This window comes from Struthio camelus, chromosome 17, assembly GCF_040807025.1.
Source record: "Struthio camelus isolate bStrCam1 chromosome 17, bStrCam1.hap1, whole genome shotgun sequence".
NCBI lineage: Eukaryota > Metazoa > Chordata > Aves > Struthioniformes > Struthionidae > Struthio > Struthio camelus.
The window spans coordinates 15036293-15056300 of NC_090958.1; the positions used below are offsets into that span (position 1 = coordinate 15036293).

At 42.6% G+C, this 20008-nt stretch overlaps 1 protein-coding gene across 1 annotated transcript in view; it reads right to left on the reverse strand.

Moving 5' to 3' along the window:
- Positions 1–1483: 1483 nt before the first annotated feature.
- Positions 1484–20008, reverse strand: part of TMEM132C (transmembrane protein 132C) — a 224707-nt gene continuing 206182 nt past the window's right edge. The window contains exons 6-9 of the mRNA XM_068911183.1: positions 19112–19317; positions 18319–18592; positions 17132–17323; positions 1484–8022 (exon numbers count right to left, since the gene is read on the reverse strand). Of these exons, the coding sequence (XP_068767284.1) occupies positions 6835–8022; positions 17132–17323; positions 18319–18592; positions 19112–19317 (1860 nt within the window). The 3' untranslated portion in view covers positions 1484–6834. The remainder of the gene's footprint in view (positions 8023–17131; positions 17324–18318; positions 18593–19111; positions 19318–20008) is intronic.

Consider the following 20008-nt stretch of genomic DNA (forward strand, 5'->3'; position numbering starts at 1 on the left):
CACCCCGCATCACACCCCAGCACAACACATGTGTCCAGCTTCATACTATGGAAACCCCACTCTGACCACCTCTGGAGTCCTTACGTTATTTCAAGCTCTTTGAAACAAGGAAAAGCACAAAAATAATTGTTTTCAGGCCACAAGAGTGTCACACACAGCTGGGGAGATCCACAGCTGGAGCGCTGGGGACAGCAGCCTGCCCTAGCAAGGTTGAGCCCCAGGCAGTACAAACCTAGCCTACTTAGGCCAGGAGTCACCAACAATTTGGGCTACTGCATTGGCAGTGCAGAGGCAATCTTAGCTTTCTGTCTCACCCTAAAAGCACAGACTTCTGGGGCTTGCTGGTTCCTGTGTGAATACACAGCCCTCCAGGCCCTGATCTGCTTGGGCACAATGCAGGCTCTGTTTCATGCCCTTAGCAGGAGCCACTTCCTTGCCCAGGATGATGCATGAGGAACCCACACACTTTTCTCCTGCTGATTCCCAGCCTTGAGGCACCTAAGCAGGCAGTAAGACTTCTCCCTCCCTCCAAACAGCTCCATAATAAAAAACCCTAATAAAGCAGGACTCACTTGGAAACCAAGGTCCTTTCTGTGTTGACAGACAGCTGGCCTCCCAGCAACTCCCAAGCACCCCTTCCTCTTCTCTCCCCTTCAGCAGTGCCAGCAGCCACCACTCTCCTTCTTGTGCAGACTCTCACCCAGCCCCATCTTCAGAGACGGTCACAAACCCCTCCCCTGGCAAACACAATAACCCACCTACTGTCCTCTCCCCCAACAGGCTGCACTCCTTGTTACTGCCTTCATCAGGTGGGTTCACTAATTACCTCCCCTTGGGTGGGCAGGCAGGCCCAGACCTTGACCTGGCACAGCTGAGCTCCTTGGCCTTGGCAAGGGGAAAGCTTCCCCCTGCCCCAGAGCACGGCCTCTCCTCTGGGAGCACAGGCCCCCTTCGGCCTCCTCGTGGCTCTGCCCTTGCTGAAAGAGCAACAATTGTAAGTCATTGCGCTTTTGAGATGAAAGGCACTCTTCTAAGTGCAAATTATTATTAATGAATTTCCATCCTGGCTCCTTGACAGGGAAGCATACCTTGTGGCATGTTATCTTTGCAGCTGTGCACCCTGGCGCTCCGCGATCCCCCACTCAGGCGAGCGTGGCCTGCTGCCAGGGGCGCCGCTCGGAGCCCCGTCCCGGTGCCTTTGTAACTGCAGCGCGGCGAAGCTTCAGAAATGTAAATCCTGACATTTGACCCAATGTGAATTTCTCAAATAAATGATATTTCACAGCCTGGTAGTTTCCTTCCTCCTGAGAAGATCGTTTATGCTGGGCTTTGACAGAATTTTTGGTCAGCACAAGATAAATTGAAAAACTTCAGCATTTGCCTCTGTTTCTAAAGTGCCATGTCCTGCAGCTTCAGAAAAATTAAATGTGATGGCAGGGCTGCAATTTTTTTTTTTTAATTCTCTCCCTTGTTTCTTGAAATAAGACTTCTTTTCCTCACAGAGACCATGCTGTTTTGAAGACGTGCTCCATTTCAGACGTATGTTACAGGAATCAGCCAGATCACGTGAGCCTAGCGGCTTCTTCTGGGCTTCAAACCTAGGAGCAGCACAGACAATCACAGTGCTAAGTCTCCAAGGAAAGAAACAAACCCACTCTGCCTCCTTTCCTTCCCTCAGAAAAAACTGAAGCCTTATTTTGGAAAAGTTTAATGGCCTTTGTATAGATACCCTGCAAACTGTTCCCTTGTGTTCAGTAGGTCTATGCAGACAAGCGAGGAGTGCTCTGAATTTCCCTCCTGCTCTGCGCTGGGAATCTTTCACACGCGTTTACCTGGGAAAGCATCAGGCCACGTTGCGCTCCCTTAGAGAAGCAGCTTTCAGGCCCCCTCCCCAGCCAGGGAACTTGCAGGATTAGGTTATAAATTTGAGAAGTTTAGGGGCCGCTCTTGAGAAAAGGAAAGCTTTTTTTTGGCTTCAGGAAATGCTTCTGTGCAGGCAGACCTGGCCCCTGCTACAAAGCAGCAACAGCAGGGCAAGCTTTGCTCTGCCCACGCTGCACAATCCCTACAAATTACCCTCTCCCTCTTTTCAAGCTCACCTCTGCCCGGACACAAAAAGTGCTTTTTCTGTTAAAGTTGCATGCATGGGGAGAAGCAGCCATAATCACCCCAAACCCTTTGTGAGCTCCTCTGCTGCTCAGTCAGGCCCAAATTGAGGTAAGGGTAGAGGCAGCAGGTACCTCGGCAGCAGACTGCTAGAAGAGACAGTCGCCTTGCTTACTTTGTTCGAACCAGTGCCCTAACAGCCAGGCTGGCACCTGTTACTAAAGGAAATACCAAAATACATAAAACAATTTCTGCTGCTGAAGAGACCAGCCTGTGCTAGAAGAGGCAGGCAGTCATCGCCCCATCCCTCCTGCCCTGCTCCGGGCAGCAGAGCCCAGCTCTCTGCAGTTCTCCCACAGCCTTCTCTCTTCTCTGGCAGGAGCAAACCAACCCCTCAGCCAGAGAAGCACGCAAATTCAGTTCTACCATGTGGCAAGACAGTTTTAAAATAACTCTTTTCCTAAACAGTCAAGGACTTCTCATACATATTAAATCAAAGGTCCAGATTCCCGGCTGCTCTCAATTAACCTGGCTCTACCAGATGGCTTCAATGGAGACGCACAGATTTACAGCATGTGTGGATCTAGACAGAAATACTGTAGTTGTGACTAGCAAAATAGTTGATGCAGGATCTTGGGACTGGAGAGGCTTCCCAAGCTCTTCCCCCCGCCACCCACTGCAGGCCTTGCCTAGTACAGACCTACGGTTAAGCACTTCATGCCCTTTCTGAACCCATTTTCCACATTTCAATTACTATTGCATATCTGCTGCAGAGCCTGGAGCAGTGGTTCTTCCTGTTCACTGTAGGGCAATGCCGTATTAAGATAGACAGTATGTTAGGTGTCTTTTTATACCTTGCAGCCAATGTGGAGGTTAGCTGAAATCCATCAGTTACTAATCTGGCAACTAAAAGACATCAATAACAGACGTGTTACTGAAAAAGCAACAGAGAAGAACATTTCAAGCACTTCAGGGATGTTATGTTTCCATTGCAATTTGCTTTGGGGAAGTGGCTGCACTGGCTGCCCCATGAATCCTGCAGCACTTAAAAACTGCTGTTTATGCCTCTCCTTTTGGCCATGGCATGTGCTTGTGCTGGCAGTTGTATGTGACTGTCACTGTTTGGGAAGTGATTATTACGGCACAGACAAGATAAAAAGTCAGAAGTGTAACAGATGTCCACGGTAATCTGCAGTGTGTGTAAAACGCTGTATGTACGGGTGAATGGCACAGGTCCAGCCCTGGATTACAGGCTGCAGGCAAAGGAGCCCTGCATGTGTGCGATGCTCCAAAAGCACCTGCTTGGGAGGCACTCTACAGAGACAACTTTTTCTAACTCAAATACCATGACAAAATAATGTCATTAAGAACTCATATATAGCGAATAGCCAACACATTTTTGCTCTTAAAGGAGGTCTCATTTGCACATTGGCCAATGCCACAACGATCATCACTGTATATAACAAATACTTTTTTCCAAAGGGCAGTTATCTCAAACATGCTGCCTAAGTCTGAATCTACACCAAACAAGAGAACTATACATACAATCAATAAACAAAAAAAGGAAACGATTGTGATTATTTCACTGTAGTACAATGAATAAATTATAACTTTCCTACTGATAACAGAAGACCTCTGCTCCTCTCTGGGGAAGCTGAATCCAACCTGAGTCGCACTAATATAGCAATGTGTCTTTCAAGAAAAATTTACATCACAGTTTGTGAAAAGGGATTGCAAAATAGTTTCTCCTAGGAAACTTCAATTTTTTCCCATCCTCATTTCCATGAAAACATGTTTCTCTTTCCTGAAAAAACATTTGAGATTTTTGAGTGGAGGTGAATTAATGTTTCTCTTCGCTGTGAAATATTTTTCCTAGCCAATATGGTGAGACAGCAAGGTCAAAAAAAACCATGCACATGCCATTACAAAAATATATAGAGCAAGATGAATTCTACTCAGAAGTTCTTCTCTCAGTAACCAACTGTTATGTTAGATGGAGATACCATTTTCTCTTCTGATCCTGCAAAAATTCAGCAGCTGAAAGCAAAGTCAGGGTTCCTGGACTAGAAATACTGATTTAGCAATCACTCCTTTCCTCTTAATCCAGTATTGTACCGGCATCCCAGAAAGTGCAAGGGAGAACTGGTTTTCTGGAGGTGCCATCCTTCATATGTGCTATAATCCACAGGGGCTGTTTGGAACATTTTCAGCCTTCTTAAATATGCATTTTATACAGTTATACTCTGGGTAGGTCTGTGCTACCACGGTGCATTTTTTTTGTTCCATGCTTTCTTGCTCCTCTCCTGCTGTATTTTGCAGCTCCACGTTGTAAATGTCTTTTTCACCTCAGAGACACCTGCATTTTCACAGGAAGATATACTGATCCCTGAGGTGTGGCTGATGCATCACTGTGCTTAGCCTGTAAAGAAGCTGAGGGTCTTTTGGGATACAGGGTGCTTTGTACATGTCAGTTGTGATTCAGTGCAACTTGCTTCCATCTAAACCTACTCTATCAATCAGAGAAGCAACATAATTAATTATGACTGGGCTGCAAGAAAGTTACATATCAGAAGCAAGATTCCTGCAGTTGTTCATACTGATGGTAGGCATGAAGATGAGCATGATTAATAGTGACAATGCCATGAACTGTGCCTGCCTGCTGTCTTCTCCTGCCATCCATCATCATCACCACATGTTGGGTGGGAAGGGGAAATGGTTCACAAAGGAAGGGTCAGAGCAGTGAAAAACTTCTATACATCTCTATTCTTCTCTCTTCAGAAAGCAGCTTAAATTTCTTTTTCAGCTGTTTGGCAGTAGATGCAGTACTTCAACACAGAAATAACAGAAACAGCCCCCTCCCCTCAGAAAAGAGAGGTTAATTTGTCAAGCCATGTAAAGCATTTTAATTACAATTTGTGTAACGTATAAATAAATATTACATTCTTTCAGTCTACAATGCATACTAGGCATATCTTGTTAAAACGTCCATCTATGTTACTGGGTGGCAGGATTGATCTTGTCCAAGTAAAAAAAACCCAAACTACTGAAGTTTAGTAATAAAAAAAAAAAAAAAAGGAATACACAGGTCTAAAGACAGGAACTGACAAACAATGCAAGTGCTTCCAGCTAACAGTCAAGACATAATACTGCTTGCCAAAAGGCTGGCTATAACAACCTCCTTTCAGTTACAAAAGATTTTGGATGACAGTGGTTTCCTCATTGCATAGACTTTGATCTGCATCCTCCATTAGTGTTAACTGGCACCCAGTCGATGTTCTGCCAATTTACACAAAGAATCTACTACTCTGTTTTGTATTTGCTTCAGATTTGTTACTCATATTGTATTTTGTTACTCAAAACAACAGCTTTACAATCTAACCTAGAATTTTCAGTCTGAGCTGGTCCAATGGCAAAAAAAAAATCTATAAAATAGCTCCAGGTATTTCTTGATATTGCCTCAGTAACATTTCCCTCCCTTCAAACAGTCTGTCCAGAAGCCAGCTCTTCCAGTACAAGGACATAAATGTTTGGGGACAATCAATGTCTTTCTGTCCATTCTTCTTCTAGCTTTCAGAGCTTGATTAGAGCTGGTGACATTAGAATAAACAAAAGATTACAGAGCGAAATCATAATTTCATAGACTTGGCAAAAAATAAAATGCAGGCTGTACGTATTTGGCCTGTGATGGTCTCAGTTCCAGGTACATTTAAAATGTACCAGTGGGGCATTCCCATCTGTTGTTACTTCTAAATGCTAACATAAAACAGCACCTTCTTCCCCTGGTGAAACATGGGAACTTTGGTTGTGGAAATTTAAAACAAATACCTAAACAAACAATCCAAACCTGAAAGTAAAATTAACACTTCTTCCAAACAGAACATATTTCTAGCTAGTGTGAAACAACTGAGGCTTCTACTTTCAGAAGAGACACCACATTGAAATTATCAGTCCATATTTATCCTCTTGAGTTCTTTAAATGACAGGAGATTATTTATAGCTAACTTGGAAACAAAATATTCTTGGTCCACTGTGAACTTACTGAATTGCAAATTTTCCTGTTTTTTAAGGATATTTAAAAGAAAAATACAAAATGGAAAATGATTCAGAATCACCTTGCAAAACAAATAGAAAACTAACAGTAAAAATACCAGGTAATTCCTTCCTCCTTCACACACACTCAATGCCAAGGACATGTCTTAACTTCAAATAAAGGAACAGAAAGAAACGGCTCGAGTAACGATCTCAGAAGTCTTCGTATGGGCCATGTGTCCATAATCCTGATGTTTTATTAGAAATATAAACAAGTTATTCTTTGTCTCCTGTTTATTCTTTTCAGGCTCTCTTACGTTCTTTTTTTTTTTAACAAATATTTTTGGTACTTCGAAACATCACTAGCGTTACGATTACTATGACCCACAAAATAAATTTTCACAACCTCACCTTGCCCAGTTCATCATACTGGTCATTCCAATTTCTTATTCCTTTCTGCTATTTATATTCCACTCCCTAAATCCACGAATGGTAGGATATCCACTGGAAAAACAAAACAAAGCAAAAAAACAAAACAAAAAAAAATCACGGACAGTTTGGCAAATTTCTTTCCCTGATTATAAAAACTGCCTCACCATTTCTCCTGTGGATTCCTTCCCCTCCCCCTCTTCTGTCCCAATATATACCGTAGAACTGAAGGCATCAAGGTGTGGTTAAACCCATAAAACCAGCGAGGAGCTACACTTTGTCTTTGAACTTCTCCATGTAGTTTCGTATCTCTTTGGAGTCCCCCTGGCACACCCACTTAATATCATCATCATTGCTACTTAGGATCGAGTTGACAGTAGGACAACCATCGTCAGGTGGGATGGTAGTGAATGTTGTGAATTTTACCCGCTTCCGCTTAGATGTCGGGGAATGTAAAGGTTCAGATTTCTGTTCCTTTCCGAGTTTGCCCCCTGAGTCACCACACCTATGAATCTGGCTTTGAGCGTTCTTCTGAGCACTGCCATTGAGGAGCTGGTTGCTCTCCTCGCAGCCTGTCCCTCGGTCGATAATAGTTGTGTGCTCATCCTGCTGAGGTGACGCGTCTGCTGTGTTCTCCAGCAGTTCTGCTTCGTTTCCTAGCCAGACCCAGTCATGAGAATGGGTCATAGTGGCCTGTCCTTCCACCAGAACCTGCTTGTGACGATATTTCAGTGCAAATGTTGCGCAGTTTATTAGGAAGACAAGAATTGCCAGGCAGAAGACCCCTAGCAGAGCATACATCCCAATCTCCAAATCACTAAGGCCCCTAGGTGTCTGTACCAGGTCATTTTCCTCCATGCCTGCATTGCTTTTTGGGAGGTCAACTTGAGCAGGGAAGTTAGTGAAGTCTATGGGAATGTTCTGCAGCTGGTTATCATCTGAGAGTTTGTTGCCATCCAGCCTATTGTTTTTAATTACTTTATTTTTTAATACAGATTTTGCTGTGGTACTGACTTTCCTGATGGCACTTTCCTCTCGCTCTGCTGAAGAGCTACCATAGTATCGTCCATCCTGACCATACCGTTCCTGATCTAACACCTTGTGCCGCCGGTCGCTAGCGTGGTTTTCAATCTCATCAGCATCATAATCTCCACCTGTGTCGGAGTCGGCATCATTTTGGCCAAACTTGACTTTGATGTTGCCATTCCCCACAGCCAGGACACTTTTCCTCTTGGACTTTTGGCAGGCTTCAGAAATCATCATGTCTACCTTGATTAATGTGCCCTGACCTTCACCTTCTGCTGTCACAACTGGCCATTTTAAGGCAGCACTCTGATGGGTGGAGATAACAGATTCATCTAATGATACAGCGGAAAGGGAGAAGTCCTTGGAGTCATAAATGTCCAGGGGAGTAGCAGAGCTGTCACTGAACTGAATCCAGGTGCTTACCACAGCTTCCTGAAAGGAGAGGGACATGGTTAAAGACAGGGTCTTAAATAAAACAGTTCAACCCATTGTAGCTCATCAGCCTCTCAGCTCTGAAAGGCAGCAAGAGGACATGGGAGACAATGGCTCTGCACTACATTTAAAGCATGCCACGCTTCAACTGATGGGGCAGAAAATTGGTCACATTTGTCACTAACAGTCCACCGCTATCCTTCACGTAAATGTTTTGCAAAAGAAAATATAAATTCCTTGATATGAGATGTCCATAATATCAGCATTAACAAGCTACAATTTACATGATTTATAAAGAAAGCCACTCCTGTCATACAAAACCTGAAAGAGGCAAACAGAAAAATTACTAGTAGAGGCACCTGGCAGTACACTTATCTTCCTCCTGTTCCCCACACAGAGGTGTCACCGCGAGCTGTCAGATTACACAGAACGTAACTATCTCAGCAGGAATAAGGAGCTATCATAGTATCATAGAAATGGTTGGAGCAAAAGAGTAACCTGAAAGAAAAAGATTCACAGAACAATTGCCATTTTGCAGAAGGGTTTGTTTTAAGCGAAACACACTTTATCCTTGAGATAATTAAAAAGTCCACTGCCTTTCTATGTCAAGGAGAGGAAGACGGAGATTCTGGTGTGATCTCTGTGACACACAAATAGCCTGGATTTAATTAGACTGTCTTTGTTCTCTGCAGGTAGCACTGTCAGAAGTCATCATTAGAAGCAAATACGAAGCTGGAAGTCAGCTCTTTACCATTTGAATCACATCCAGATGATATAGATATTTACTTCTCCATGTCTCAGTAGCTTTCTTTGCAGGAGATTTCTTTATTTTTTCATTTGCTCCATATCTTGCCTGTTTAGCCAACATACATGCAGGCAGGTTGCCAGAACGCAGCTTCACACGCAAACGAATTTCTTTTCTTCACTAGATTTAAACTGCAGATAGCCTTAATAACTTTACACTTGGGTATGTCAGAACAACCGGGCTGAAAATCACCATTGCCACCCTGTTAACGTCCAGTCATAATACAAATTTACAACGTAATACAGTTTTCAATTGGTTACAATTTGTTATGCTATGGTTATAAACAAAGGGGATTGCTACCCTTCTAGTTAAATTTAAAGCTTTTCAATGAAAACAGCAAGGGGCATTTAGCTGTGCAGAAGGTTGGAATATACTGAATATTTGATTTCCAAAGTGCTATCAGCAAGATCCTGAGGGACTGAAAGAGGGGAAATAAGTTGTGGCACAATAGGAAAGAAGGCAAAGTACTTGGAGATTCAAATGCACTTCAAGCAGCTTAAATGGAGCCAGGGTAACTCAAAAGCTGGGAAGGCTGACATGCATAAGGAAATTAAAACTGCTGATCTTTCATTAGAGAAACAACCCTGAAAAGGCTCAACAGTCTGAAACACAGAACTGCAGGGCACAGCTTCAATTTACATCATGGAAGTCTATAGCGGAGCAAACCCAGCCGTGGGAAAGTAAAAGATATTTTTTCTATGGATTTGTGCGGAGAGAAAAAGATGCATCTCCTCGGGGAATCTGACAGCCTGATGTCTTCCTTATCCCTAAAGCAGAAGGAGGACAGCCTCATGTGCCATTGGAGAGGTACATCATTTCAAGCACATATCACGACAGGCTTGACGCTGTCTACCAGCGGCACTCTCTTTTGGAGAGCAGAATGAGAAAATGAGTGGAAAATTTCATAGGGTCGAGGCTGGCAATGAGGAGGCCTGCATCTCTTCCTAGCTCTACCATGGACTTCTTCCATAATGGGAAGGTCTCACCTCACTCCATTGTTCCATGTCTTTAAAGAATTACATTCCAAAGTCTTTGATGCAGTCCTTCATAGCCAAACACGGCACACCTAGTGCTGCACAGCCCAGATCTGGTTAAGGCCCTCATTGTGCCAGTACGTTTTACTGGCGGCAGAACGGCAAGTCTCAGGGATCTGGGGTCTCTGTCTATACAGAGAGGAATACGCACTAGAAGGCAAACATTCTTCTTTCCTGTTCCCTTCAAGATGTCCATATCCCTGTTTGGTTTTCCTACTTTGACTCCTTTCTGCTTTACTAGCCCTCACACACCTTTCAGGTTAAGAGATACCCAGCATGGAAAATTTCAACCCAAAAGGCTAGAATTTGACAAAGCTGTAAACAACTTAAAACTACTTTTATTTTGTACATTATTCCTCCGCCAATCTCTATTCCTGGTTTTATGAAGCAGAGATAGAGAAGAATGAAATGGCAGTCAGCTGAGGTTTGTGAGCACTCATGTGATTCACTATATAAAACAGAGGGGTGCAATAGCCAAGCCATTGCTTGTTTTTTTTATTCCCAAGAAATCCTATTTTTATAGGAAGAACGAATTTCTTCACAGCACAACACAAAGCTGTCATGCTTAGACTATGGACGATATTAATTAAAACATTAAAAAAGAGAGAGAAAGGGGAGAGAATCTCAAATCCTGCCAAAATGCATTGCATCAGCCCAAATATTCTATTTCGCAAAAGATCAACTCCCCTCATTCACATAGTTAAAGGCAAGATTAAGGCAGGGGAAGGAAGTGAATTCCTAAATGATTACAAATTCTGAAAGTCCAAAAAGAAAAAAAGAAAGAAAAAAGAAATGATTTAGTGCCATGTCCTTCAAAGAGCTGTTTCTGCAAATTCTATGTGCCGCATCAATAAATCCCCTCTGAATCTCTGACAAGGTCCTCCAATTACTATCAGCAGATGAAGATGGATGGGAACCTTCTTACCTGCAAAGCTGCTGCCCCGTGTCTAATGCCCCCAACACATAGGTGACAAATGCCTGTGCTCATTAATTATTAAGCATAAACAAATAGCTTGAGGGATTATCTGGCTCTCCAGTCTTTCTTTCCTCAACTTTTCCTCTCTCTTTCACCTATGCACACAAAAATGCATACTCAGCTGCACTCTATATAAACAAACTAACCACAACTACACATTACTGTCGCATCTCTTAGAGGACGGGATGATTGTTACGGTGACGGTGACGATGTGAAGTGAGTCAGATTCTGTATATTAGATCACTTTAATGACAGCACAGTTCAGTTCAGAAGAGATGAAGAAATTACTTCCTAGAACCACTGCTGATTACCAAACACCATGCTTTCCAGAAGTACATAAAGCACTTTCTTTATCTACTTACATTTTGTTTACATTTTCCCGTGTGCCTTTTGCCATTCTCCTCCCCCCTACCAGGTATAACTACATACCAGATCAGCAAGTCTGGCAGTTTTTCTTGACCAACTGCAGTTCCACCACCTTTTTATGGCTTGAATCATATCACTGCTCATCAACCCAAAGACGCCACTTGATAAACCATCCTGATAAACAGCCAACTGGCATTTTGCTTGCTGTTAGTAGCTTTATCTCCCTTGTTATCCACTTGCTATGTTTAGGTGGGTAAAACGTAAAGGAGGAAGTATCAGGAGACATCGGTAACATGTCACTAACAGAAGGCAACAGTACCTAAGGAGCTCTTCATTGCCTAAGCTGGTAAACCTTGAACCTTGCGGCAGATGTCAAGTGCAGACACCCATTTGCTGCCTGTGCGTGATCTACTTAGTTAAAACAACTATCCTCACGCTCCAAAAGGCGACTGGAACGCAGAAAGCGGGGCTAGTTTGGAAGCTTGGCAGTAACTACATCACACTGAGAGCTAGTGAGTCCCACTGCGCTGTGACTTGCACAAGTTGCCTGTGAAAATCTGGGAGACATAACGATGATTATTTTCCCCTTTAAAGCCTTACATAGCATTTGAAAGTCTGCTTATCTTACCGTGTTCCACTGAGCTCATCTGTGGCATCACAGTCAGAGTTGCTAGAAACCTTTCACTATGGGAGACTGTGATTACAAAATATCCTGCACTACTTGCTCGAAAAAGCTGGGGTCAATTAGATATCAGGGCATGACAGCTTGCATTCTCCAAGCAAAAATTAGAGGGAGTAAAAAGTGTAGGGCTGGCTGCATTTTAGAGAATTCTGCCGCTCAGAAAGATGGATGAGAAGACTGATCAGTATATTTGATTTTATTCCATGCCCACAAGTAACAGTCTTTTAATGGACTTCATTCACTAAAAGCACAAATAAAATTATTTGCGACTAAGCCTTCAATTGTTGGGGTCAGCTGCAATAGTCTTGGAGTGATCAGGACACCAAAGGCAAGCAAAGGATGGCTGGATGGCTCTGCAAAAAACACATGCATCCCTTCCGCAAACAAAGGCCAGGGAACACTGTTTTCAGTAGCTTCTATTAGAACAGGTCTGATTGTTTTATCTGGGGACTTGAATGCTGAAATGGATTTCCCTAGCAATTTTATCACATGAAATATCAAAGTATTTCATGTGCATTTATTTTGAAGCCCGTGGCTTATGTAGTAAAAATTGGGCTTGATCATTATGGTGTGGAAATGAAAGGCAGCCAAGACTCAGATCTTAATTCAAACCATGCATTCCCCTACTGTGCATTTCTTTCTCTCCTTTTTGTCCAATCTGCTAATGTGACATTCCTTTCCAGTGGGAATTTGCTTGTATTTGCAAGGGGAGAATTCAGATTCTTATCTAACAATACGCCCTTTCTTCCTCTCCCAAGCTGCTTAATTCCTTTGTCATACTTGTGTGCCATTACATTGCTCTATCAGTGTGAAGGAGATATAAATACAATTTAAATGTAACTTATATTGCCAGAATGGGATAATGAATCCATACCATAAAAAAACCCTTAACATCTATTACTTAACTCCGAGATGTCAGTGAACTCCCAGAACTGGTCTGCAGGAAGGACATAAGTTAAAGCAGAACAGCACCATGTCAATCCAAAAGGCAAGGATGTGTAAGCCCAGCTGGTCTCCCTGGCTCAAGTGGTGCTGGGCACCCACACCTCCTATCAGAGTGAGAGCTGACAGCTCGGAGGACACTCCCGGAGGTAATGGAGGACCTCGCAGGACTGGGTCTTGTCACTGGTGTCAACGGGAGTTACATATGTGAAGGAGAAGAATTTGGCCTTTAGAAAGCACTAACACTGCTCTTCTTACCTAAGAAAATGTCTGTAGTTTTCCAGTAGCACTCAGAGATATACTAATGCAAACACCTATTTATTAAAGGCTTTCTTTTTCTTTACTTTATTCAATCTCCCATTTCAGTTTCTTAGACTACAGGCGATACCCTACAGTGATGAAAAAGCTCTGATACAGCTGTGAGCTTCCCCTGCACAGCCAGCTGAAATGTGAGAGTCCTTGAAGCTCACTCTGATCACAACACACTCAGGTTTTCTTTTTATTTATGATTTTGGAGAAGCCTTAAAGATGGCAGTGTTGATTCAACAGTCGTCTGCAAGCCAAATGGAACAGCTTTTCTACCTGAGCAGACGGCCACGAAAAATAGACTGTTCACAGCTCTAGTTTCCAAATTTTCAGAAGTAACTTTGGCCAGGATATTTCAACTTTGATATTTAAAAGTTAAAAGTTGGTCAACCTGCATTTATTTGTAGGCACCTAAATCAATGATCCACTCTTCAGCGTCAATGAACTCTCCACTGATTTCAAAAAAAAAGACATGGGCTCAGCATCCCTCAGGGTCACCTCAGGTAATTTGTCACCTAACTACAGACAGAGATACCTAACTTTAGGCATCCAAGATTAAAAAATCTGACTTATCCTCTTTGGTTTGCTAAGTATTTGGGGAAACTGCCAACTTTTAAGGACTTGTGCTTTGGCTGCTTCATGCTACTTATATAGAAATGATGCAGTCATTATAATCAAGAAAATAATCTAGCTATTATGTTCATTGAAAGAAAAGTCACTGCTAAAATACTAAGTTCATTCACATGATATTGAAGGATGTGTAATAGTACAATCTGTATAATGCTTTATGCCTTCCATTGTGTTTAATTTGCAAGGGACAATACTGTGCCTGCCAGAGTACCAATTACCCAAGGACATTTGCTAATCTATGCTGAGGCTTGACTATTGAAGATGTTAAAGTGGAGCCAATGAAAATATTTGAATAAGAACACACTGACTATTTTTTCTTACAATAATGTTGAGACATATACAATCATTTCTGAGAAAAATAAAACCTTCAGCTATCTTAACTGTTATTTTATTTGCTTTTCAGCTGCATCGGTAAGGTTTGCATGAGTGATTTGGTCTTTTTACAAATCTGTTTGACAGGAAAAAACACACTTCAATAATGAAGTCCTTGCAACATTCATATACTGACAAGTATATGCTTAGTTCTGGGCTGTCCCTGAGAAAAAGAGCCCCCTATTTCAAAAGGGCTTGATTTTCAGAAAATACTCAGCACTTCCCTTCTGAAATTCCAGCTCCAGTAGGGATCTCAGCTGGTATGCTCCAAATCGCTAGTCACTTCTTATAAATTTGAGCCACAAGCATTCCTGCATTTGCATTAAACGCTCCAAGGAGAAGTGGCTGAAGTGTTATATCCTGCATTTATATTCCAAACAAAAGGAAAAGCTGTATGTGACGCTATAGGCCATTCCTATGTTAGGATTGTTCCCTTCAACACATTTTGTAGTTGACATTCCTGTCCTGTATTTTAGTGATGCAAATGCAAAGTCCCTAAGGTCTCTTTTCAACAGCCCTATCTTGGGTGAGGAGTGTTCCCTGTACAAGGCTGAGTAAAGTTTAGGCCTGAGAACAAAAAGTGGTTTATAATCAAGTGGGACGTGAATTCCACAGCGCATGGAATTAGCACAGGCCTCTGGCATGAAGCTGCCATGGAAGGGCCTCATAGCTGGGGGACTGTGTCCCCAGTGACCCAGCGTGAGACCAGGACCACCAAGAAGCAAATCTCATAATGCTTAAGGAGGAGCTGATCATCACCAACTCCTCAACGTCAGAAGCAACATTCCCAGCGAAGCGTTCTGCAGGGGGCCACTTCTCTTTCTTCCAGGGAAGGGGAGGTGGGTGGGATACAGACGTAGGTGATGGGAAGAAGGGTTCCAGAGTGGAGGGGCTGAAAGGGAGAGACGGAAGTGGGTTTCTGCAAGAACAAGTAGCTCTAAGTTTGCTGGAGAACGAGACAGAAGATGCCTTGAGTGGAAAAAACTGACTAATCTGGGATTGCTACTAAGCAACTAGGTTTCCTTGGGCTTTTCAGGTCCTCGTTTAGAAAAGTTTTTTCCAATGCCTTCTAATGGAATCCAGATCCTGATTTTTTCCACTTGAAGGCTGGAGAAGAAACAACAGATTTTAAACTTCTCTTATTGAGGAAAAGGTGTTTGACTGCCTCTCGCCTCCTGTTTTACAGTCGGTGTCTTCAGAGGGCACAAGGCAGTAGTGCTATTTGTAGGCTGAGGACAGTAGCAACATCACCGCACTATCCAGCAGTACCAGAATCAGAAGGTATGCCTCAGAATGGGAGCCTGGTATGCCCATCACTTTTGTGTCAGAAAGTGCCATTCTGAGGAAACTGAAATTGTTTTGCAAAAGAACATCAGTTTCAACAAAATATCTCATGAACATCATTCCATAACAAAGATGCTAGGAAAGATCATTTCAAAATAAAACCTATTTTATGATTTTAAATTTTTATAAACAATATTTAAACTAAACTAAACTAAATTATGAAACTGTATTTATAGGGTTTTTTTTTACTCTTTTCTATTATTTCATAGCTTGCCAATTGTAGTGATGTATAATGACATGTCATATCATATCATATCACCGCGCCGTAATACAATATGACATGACATGACATGTTATGCACTACTGGAATGCCATGTACTAATATGTCACTACCTGCTTTTGATAAATGTCTTTGTATACTTAGGACAGAATATCTATAAATCTGATTAGTTGATTAAATACTTGTGCAGCCTTTCCAGACTTACAATCTCTTTTATCTGCAGTCAGAGCTATGATACTTCCAAAGATGCTGGAGGACAAAGAGTGCACTCTGCCCTACATAGCAGAGCTAGGTTAGGCATGCTTTAGCTTTTGCTTTTACAGTCTTTGTCTGAAGACAATATGTCAGGAGTGGTTTCTAAGCCCTGGAGAAGGGTATAAATGGGTTAATTACATAAAGATTCTTACGTTTACAGGATGAATTAAACTGAACAGATGGGCAGCATGTCCTTCTAGTTTGGGCATTTTTCTGTCACTAAGTTATAAAACAATCATCTAAATTATTTTTATGTTCCAGAAAATTAGGTAGCAATAATCATGAAAATGGGCCATAAAACTTGACTTGAGTTCTCTCCCTACTTACGCGACGTGAAATAGAGTTTTTGTGAAAGCAGTAGCTGTGGAAGGCATTAATTGCATGGTCCCCAGCCCCACTTGTCAAAACAACTGACTGAAAGAAGAATGAGCATACCGCTTGTTCCATTGCTACTGACCCTTGTTTTTAATCTGTTCCACAGCAACCATTTGCCTTGATCTGGTGTCATTCTCCAGTCCTCTTTTCCTTGTGGGTTGTGACCTGAAATACACTTCTTGAAAGACTCCCTTTATGGCGATGGAAATTTGCTGGCTTGACTTAAGCAGGATCAGCAGAGTGATACCCTAATGAACTGAAAGATGAACCCCCCCAAAATTCCAGCTAGAAAATAAAAGAAGAAAGGCGCTTGGCAGTCTGCTGTGACTCCAGGAGGAAAAACAAATGCATTTGGCTTTCTTCTGCCTCTATTTTATAGCCCTCCAAAATACTAAATTGTTGTGATACATGCAGCTCTGTGCTCGCTGGCATGGAAAACAAGGGCACGCTCATATAGCAAACAGGGATCACTGTCCACAGACTGCCTGTGTTGCAATAATAAAGGCACGGGACAGCCACAGATGTTGCATTATTTAAAGAAAGTGTACTAAAAATGTAAATAATACAAACTGAAGTGTAGTCAGAATTTTTACTTAGGATTAAGTCCATATTTCGAGGGAAGAACTGAGAGGACAATTCCAGAGTGCCTCTAGAGGGCAGCGATTGCCACAGACATGTACTAAGGCTATACCTTGGTGCTTAGCTTGTAAACTTGCCACTGAAACACCATCAGTATACCACATTGATAAAACACTGACCCATCCCAAAAGGCAGCAACAGTAAAAACTGGAATGCACACTACCTGCTTAGGAGTATGAAGCAGCTCTTGGGCAATGGTTGTAGCCACAATAGCCCGATTACTTGCTGTGCTTGGCTGAAGAAAGAGTGAAAGCCCAGCCACCAGTTGGACTCCAAGGTCTGTTATGGTCACTTTGTCATCCAGCACAGTCACTGTCTTCTCTGCCAGGATGGAGTCGGACAGGGGGGACAAAACCTTTGGAGAAACCCAAGAGTATGCATTTAGGAGAAGGCTGATCACTTTCTTAGGTCATTATCCCCTCTTATCTTCAAAGTTTTAGGCACAGAAATGAAGTGACAGAACACACTGAGAAGGCCGCCTGGTTTCATGCAGAGGGTGCGGAAAAGGGTTCAGTAGAGAAGTTACGACTGAGAACATTGCACCCAGTACTGAGAGGCATCCTGTATCAGCTGTTATTTGCACCAAACTTCATTAAAAGTGTTGATTTAAAACTTTTTTCCCCTGCTACTTGGGGTCCCAGTATGGATGAGCTCATCAGGCTTCTCTCTCAAACATTTCAAAGGGAGGTTAGCACCATTCAGGATTTGTCCTTCACGTCTTTGCTTGGAAATACTCATTCCTCTGCCTTTGGTGCTTCTGATGAAAAATCAAGGTATTAGGATTTATTCCTTTTAATGAGACTGATGGCCATATGGCTATCTTTAGGAAACTGAGGATTGCTAGTCCATGCACATCCCCTTTTCTCCCCCTTTTATCCCACCCTGGACAAGCTTTATTCACTCTTCGTGCATTGGCTTAAGAGAGGATTCAGTTAGAGGGGGAACTGGGATACGGTGTTGGCAAATTCCGCTATTAGCCTTTCAGGGTTATTAGCCAGGTTATATTTTTGTTTCCTGAATTACTATTTAAATTAGTTAAAAGAAACTCAGCATTATCTAAAGATCTCTTTGTCTGAGGGTCAAAATGGTGCCCATCAGCTGGCTGGTGGCAACCTGCATCCGCATGGGGCCAAGGCTCTGACTTCTCACTGAATCTGAACTGCTGCCTCTCCTAAATGTCTCTGAAAGCTCTATGGCTTTCAGTTTCTGGCCATGCTGCATGCCTCTAGCTTAGGCCAACGTCCTTGTGTGGCATTGCAGAAGGCCTCAGGAATGTTATGGGAAATCATCCTATTTCAAGATAGCAGACCACTGTATGGAAATGGCAGAATCTAGTCGAGATCACAGTACCTGCATTGTTGTCATTCCTACTTCCCGTCCGATCAAAATCCTGCCATCCTGCAGCTTGGCAATATGAGGTTCCTCCACTTTCATAAAATCTATTACGAGGTCTGTAATGTCAAACTGCCAGTCTGAGCCAAGGAGGTAGTTCAGCTGACCCCAAGGGCTAGAATCCTCAGCTACAAACTGTGTCAGGACGCGCACCATGGCATGCTGGTACTGGAGAGTGCATCCTCGTCCTTTCCGTTCATCTTCATCCTCATCGTCACTGTCTCTGGTGGGTCTTTTTTCATTAAAAAATGAAGCACAAAGAAATGTTTTCAAGAACATCAGTGAAAACTGACATTAACTAGCCCTAGCTAACTAGGAAATTAGCTAATGGAAAGTGCCCCCGTAAGTAACAGCCCTCCCTTCTGCTATGTTGGTACCATTGCTGATTCATGGCTAATTAGTCTGATGAAGAATCATATGAATGGACTATACTGCTTCTTCACCTAAGCTGGTATGTCTGAACAGCACTTATTAATTTGGGCCAATTGAAATAAGTGAACCTTACCACAGCGTCACACTGTACTCTGTTGCACACAACACACACACTCAAAGGACCAAAACTTTCACGGAGTTCAAAAGCTTTATTATGTTTGCAGATGTCCTGGGCAAAGCTGCGGACTCCAGTATTGCTGTTCCTCAGGGAAGGACCCTGCATTTCGGGTGCAGGTGCCGTAGCTGTTCTTGCTGAGGGTTAAAATCAAGTCTATTCATTTCACAAAAACACTCAAGAAACTGAGCGACTCAAACTCACCTTTTGTTGGAAACAATGGGGACTCTCCAGCCTTTTATTTGGCTCAGTTCAGTGTCCGAAATGTCGATCTGAAGAGGCAGGCGTGGAACCCAGACTGTGATTTGCAGGGGAGCACTCAGATACTGATACGTGAAGTTCACGAGTGCGTTCACCTTGCCTTTCATTTCTTTGCCATTGACAAAAACATAGTCACATCTGTCAGAAACCTAGGGGAGGGGGAGGAAGGAGAGAGAGAGAGAAAGAGGAGAAGGTAATTGCTGTGACAAAACAGGCTCAAAGTGGAACCCTGGCACCTCAGAAACAAACACAAACCGAAAAGACTCCTTTCTCTTTATGCATGTTAATGATGGCCTTTTACAACACGAGCAGCTGAGCACAGAAGTCCCTCATAAGCTCAGGAGGCATAATTATGTTGGAGATGCCTGAAGACTGGATACTATTTCTGAAAGCAGGGGTTGATTTTCTGTTTGTTATGCAATGAGCCACTAGCGGAGCACAGCTCTCTGGAATTGATAATGAGCAAGGCTCCTTCACAGCTTGGTCAAGAGGAGCCCAACAGATCAAGACAGGTCTCATTGCAGGTACACAGCAAACCAAAGCTCTGTCCTGATGAATTTTGACCTCCATGGCAGGGACAGTGCTTTTAGTCTAAAGACAAAGCTGGCTCTGGAGTGGATTTCATCCATTGAAGAGTAACCGCAATAAATGTTTTCTGTTTATAAATGTTTACATTTTGATTAAAGCTGTAAAGTATTTCTAAACACTGCAGTAGGTTTATCATTAACATGTAAATACTGTCCTGAAATATAAGCAAGCATTAGCATAGTCATGTAAGAGTTATATCAGCAATCACTGCTTTAATCAATGTTATAATTTACAGACCATTGAGTTTTCTCA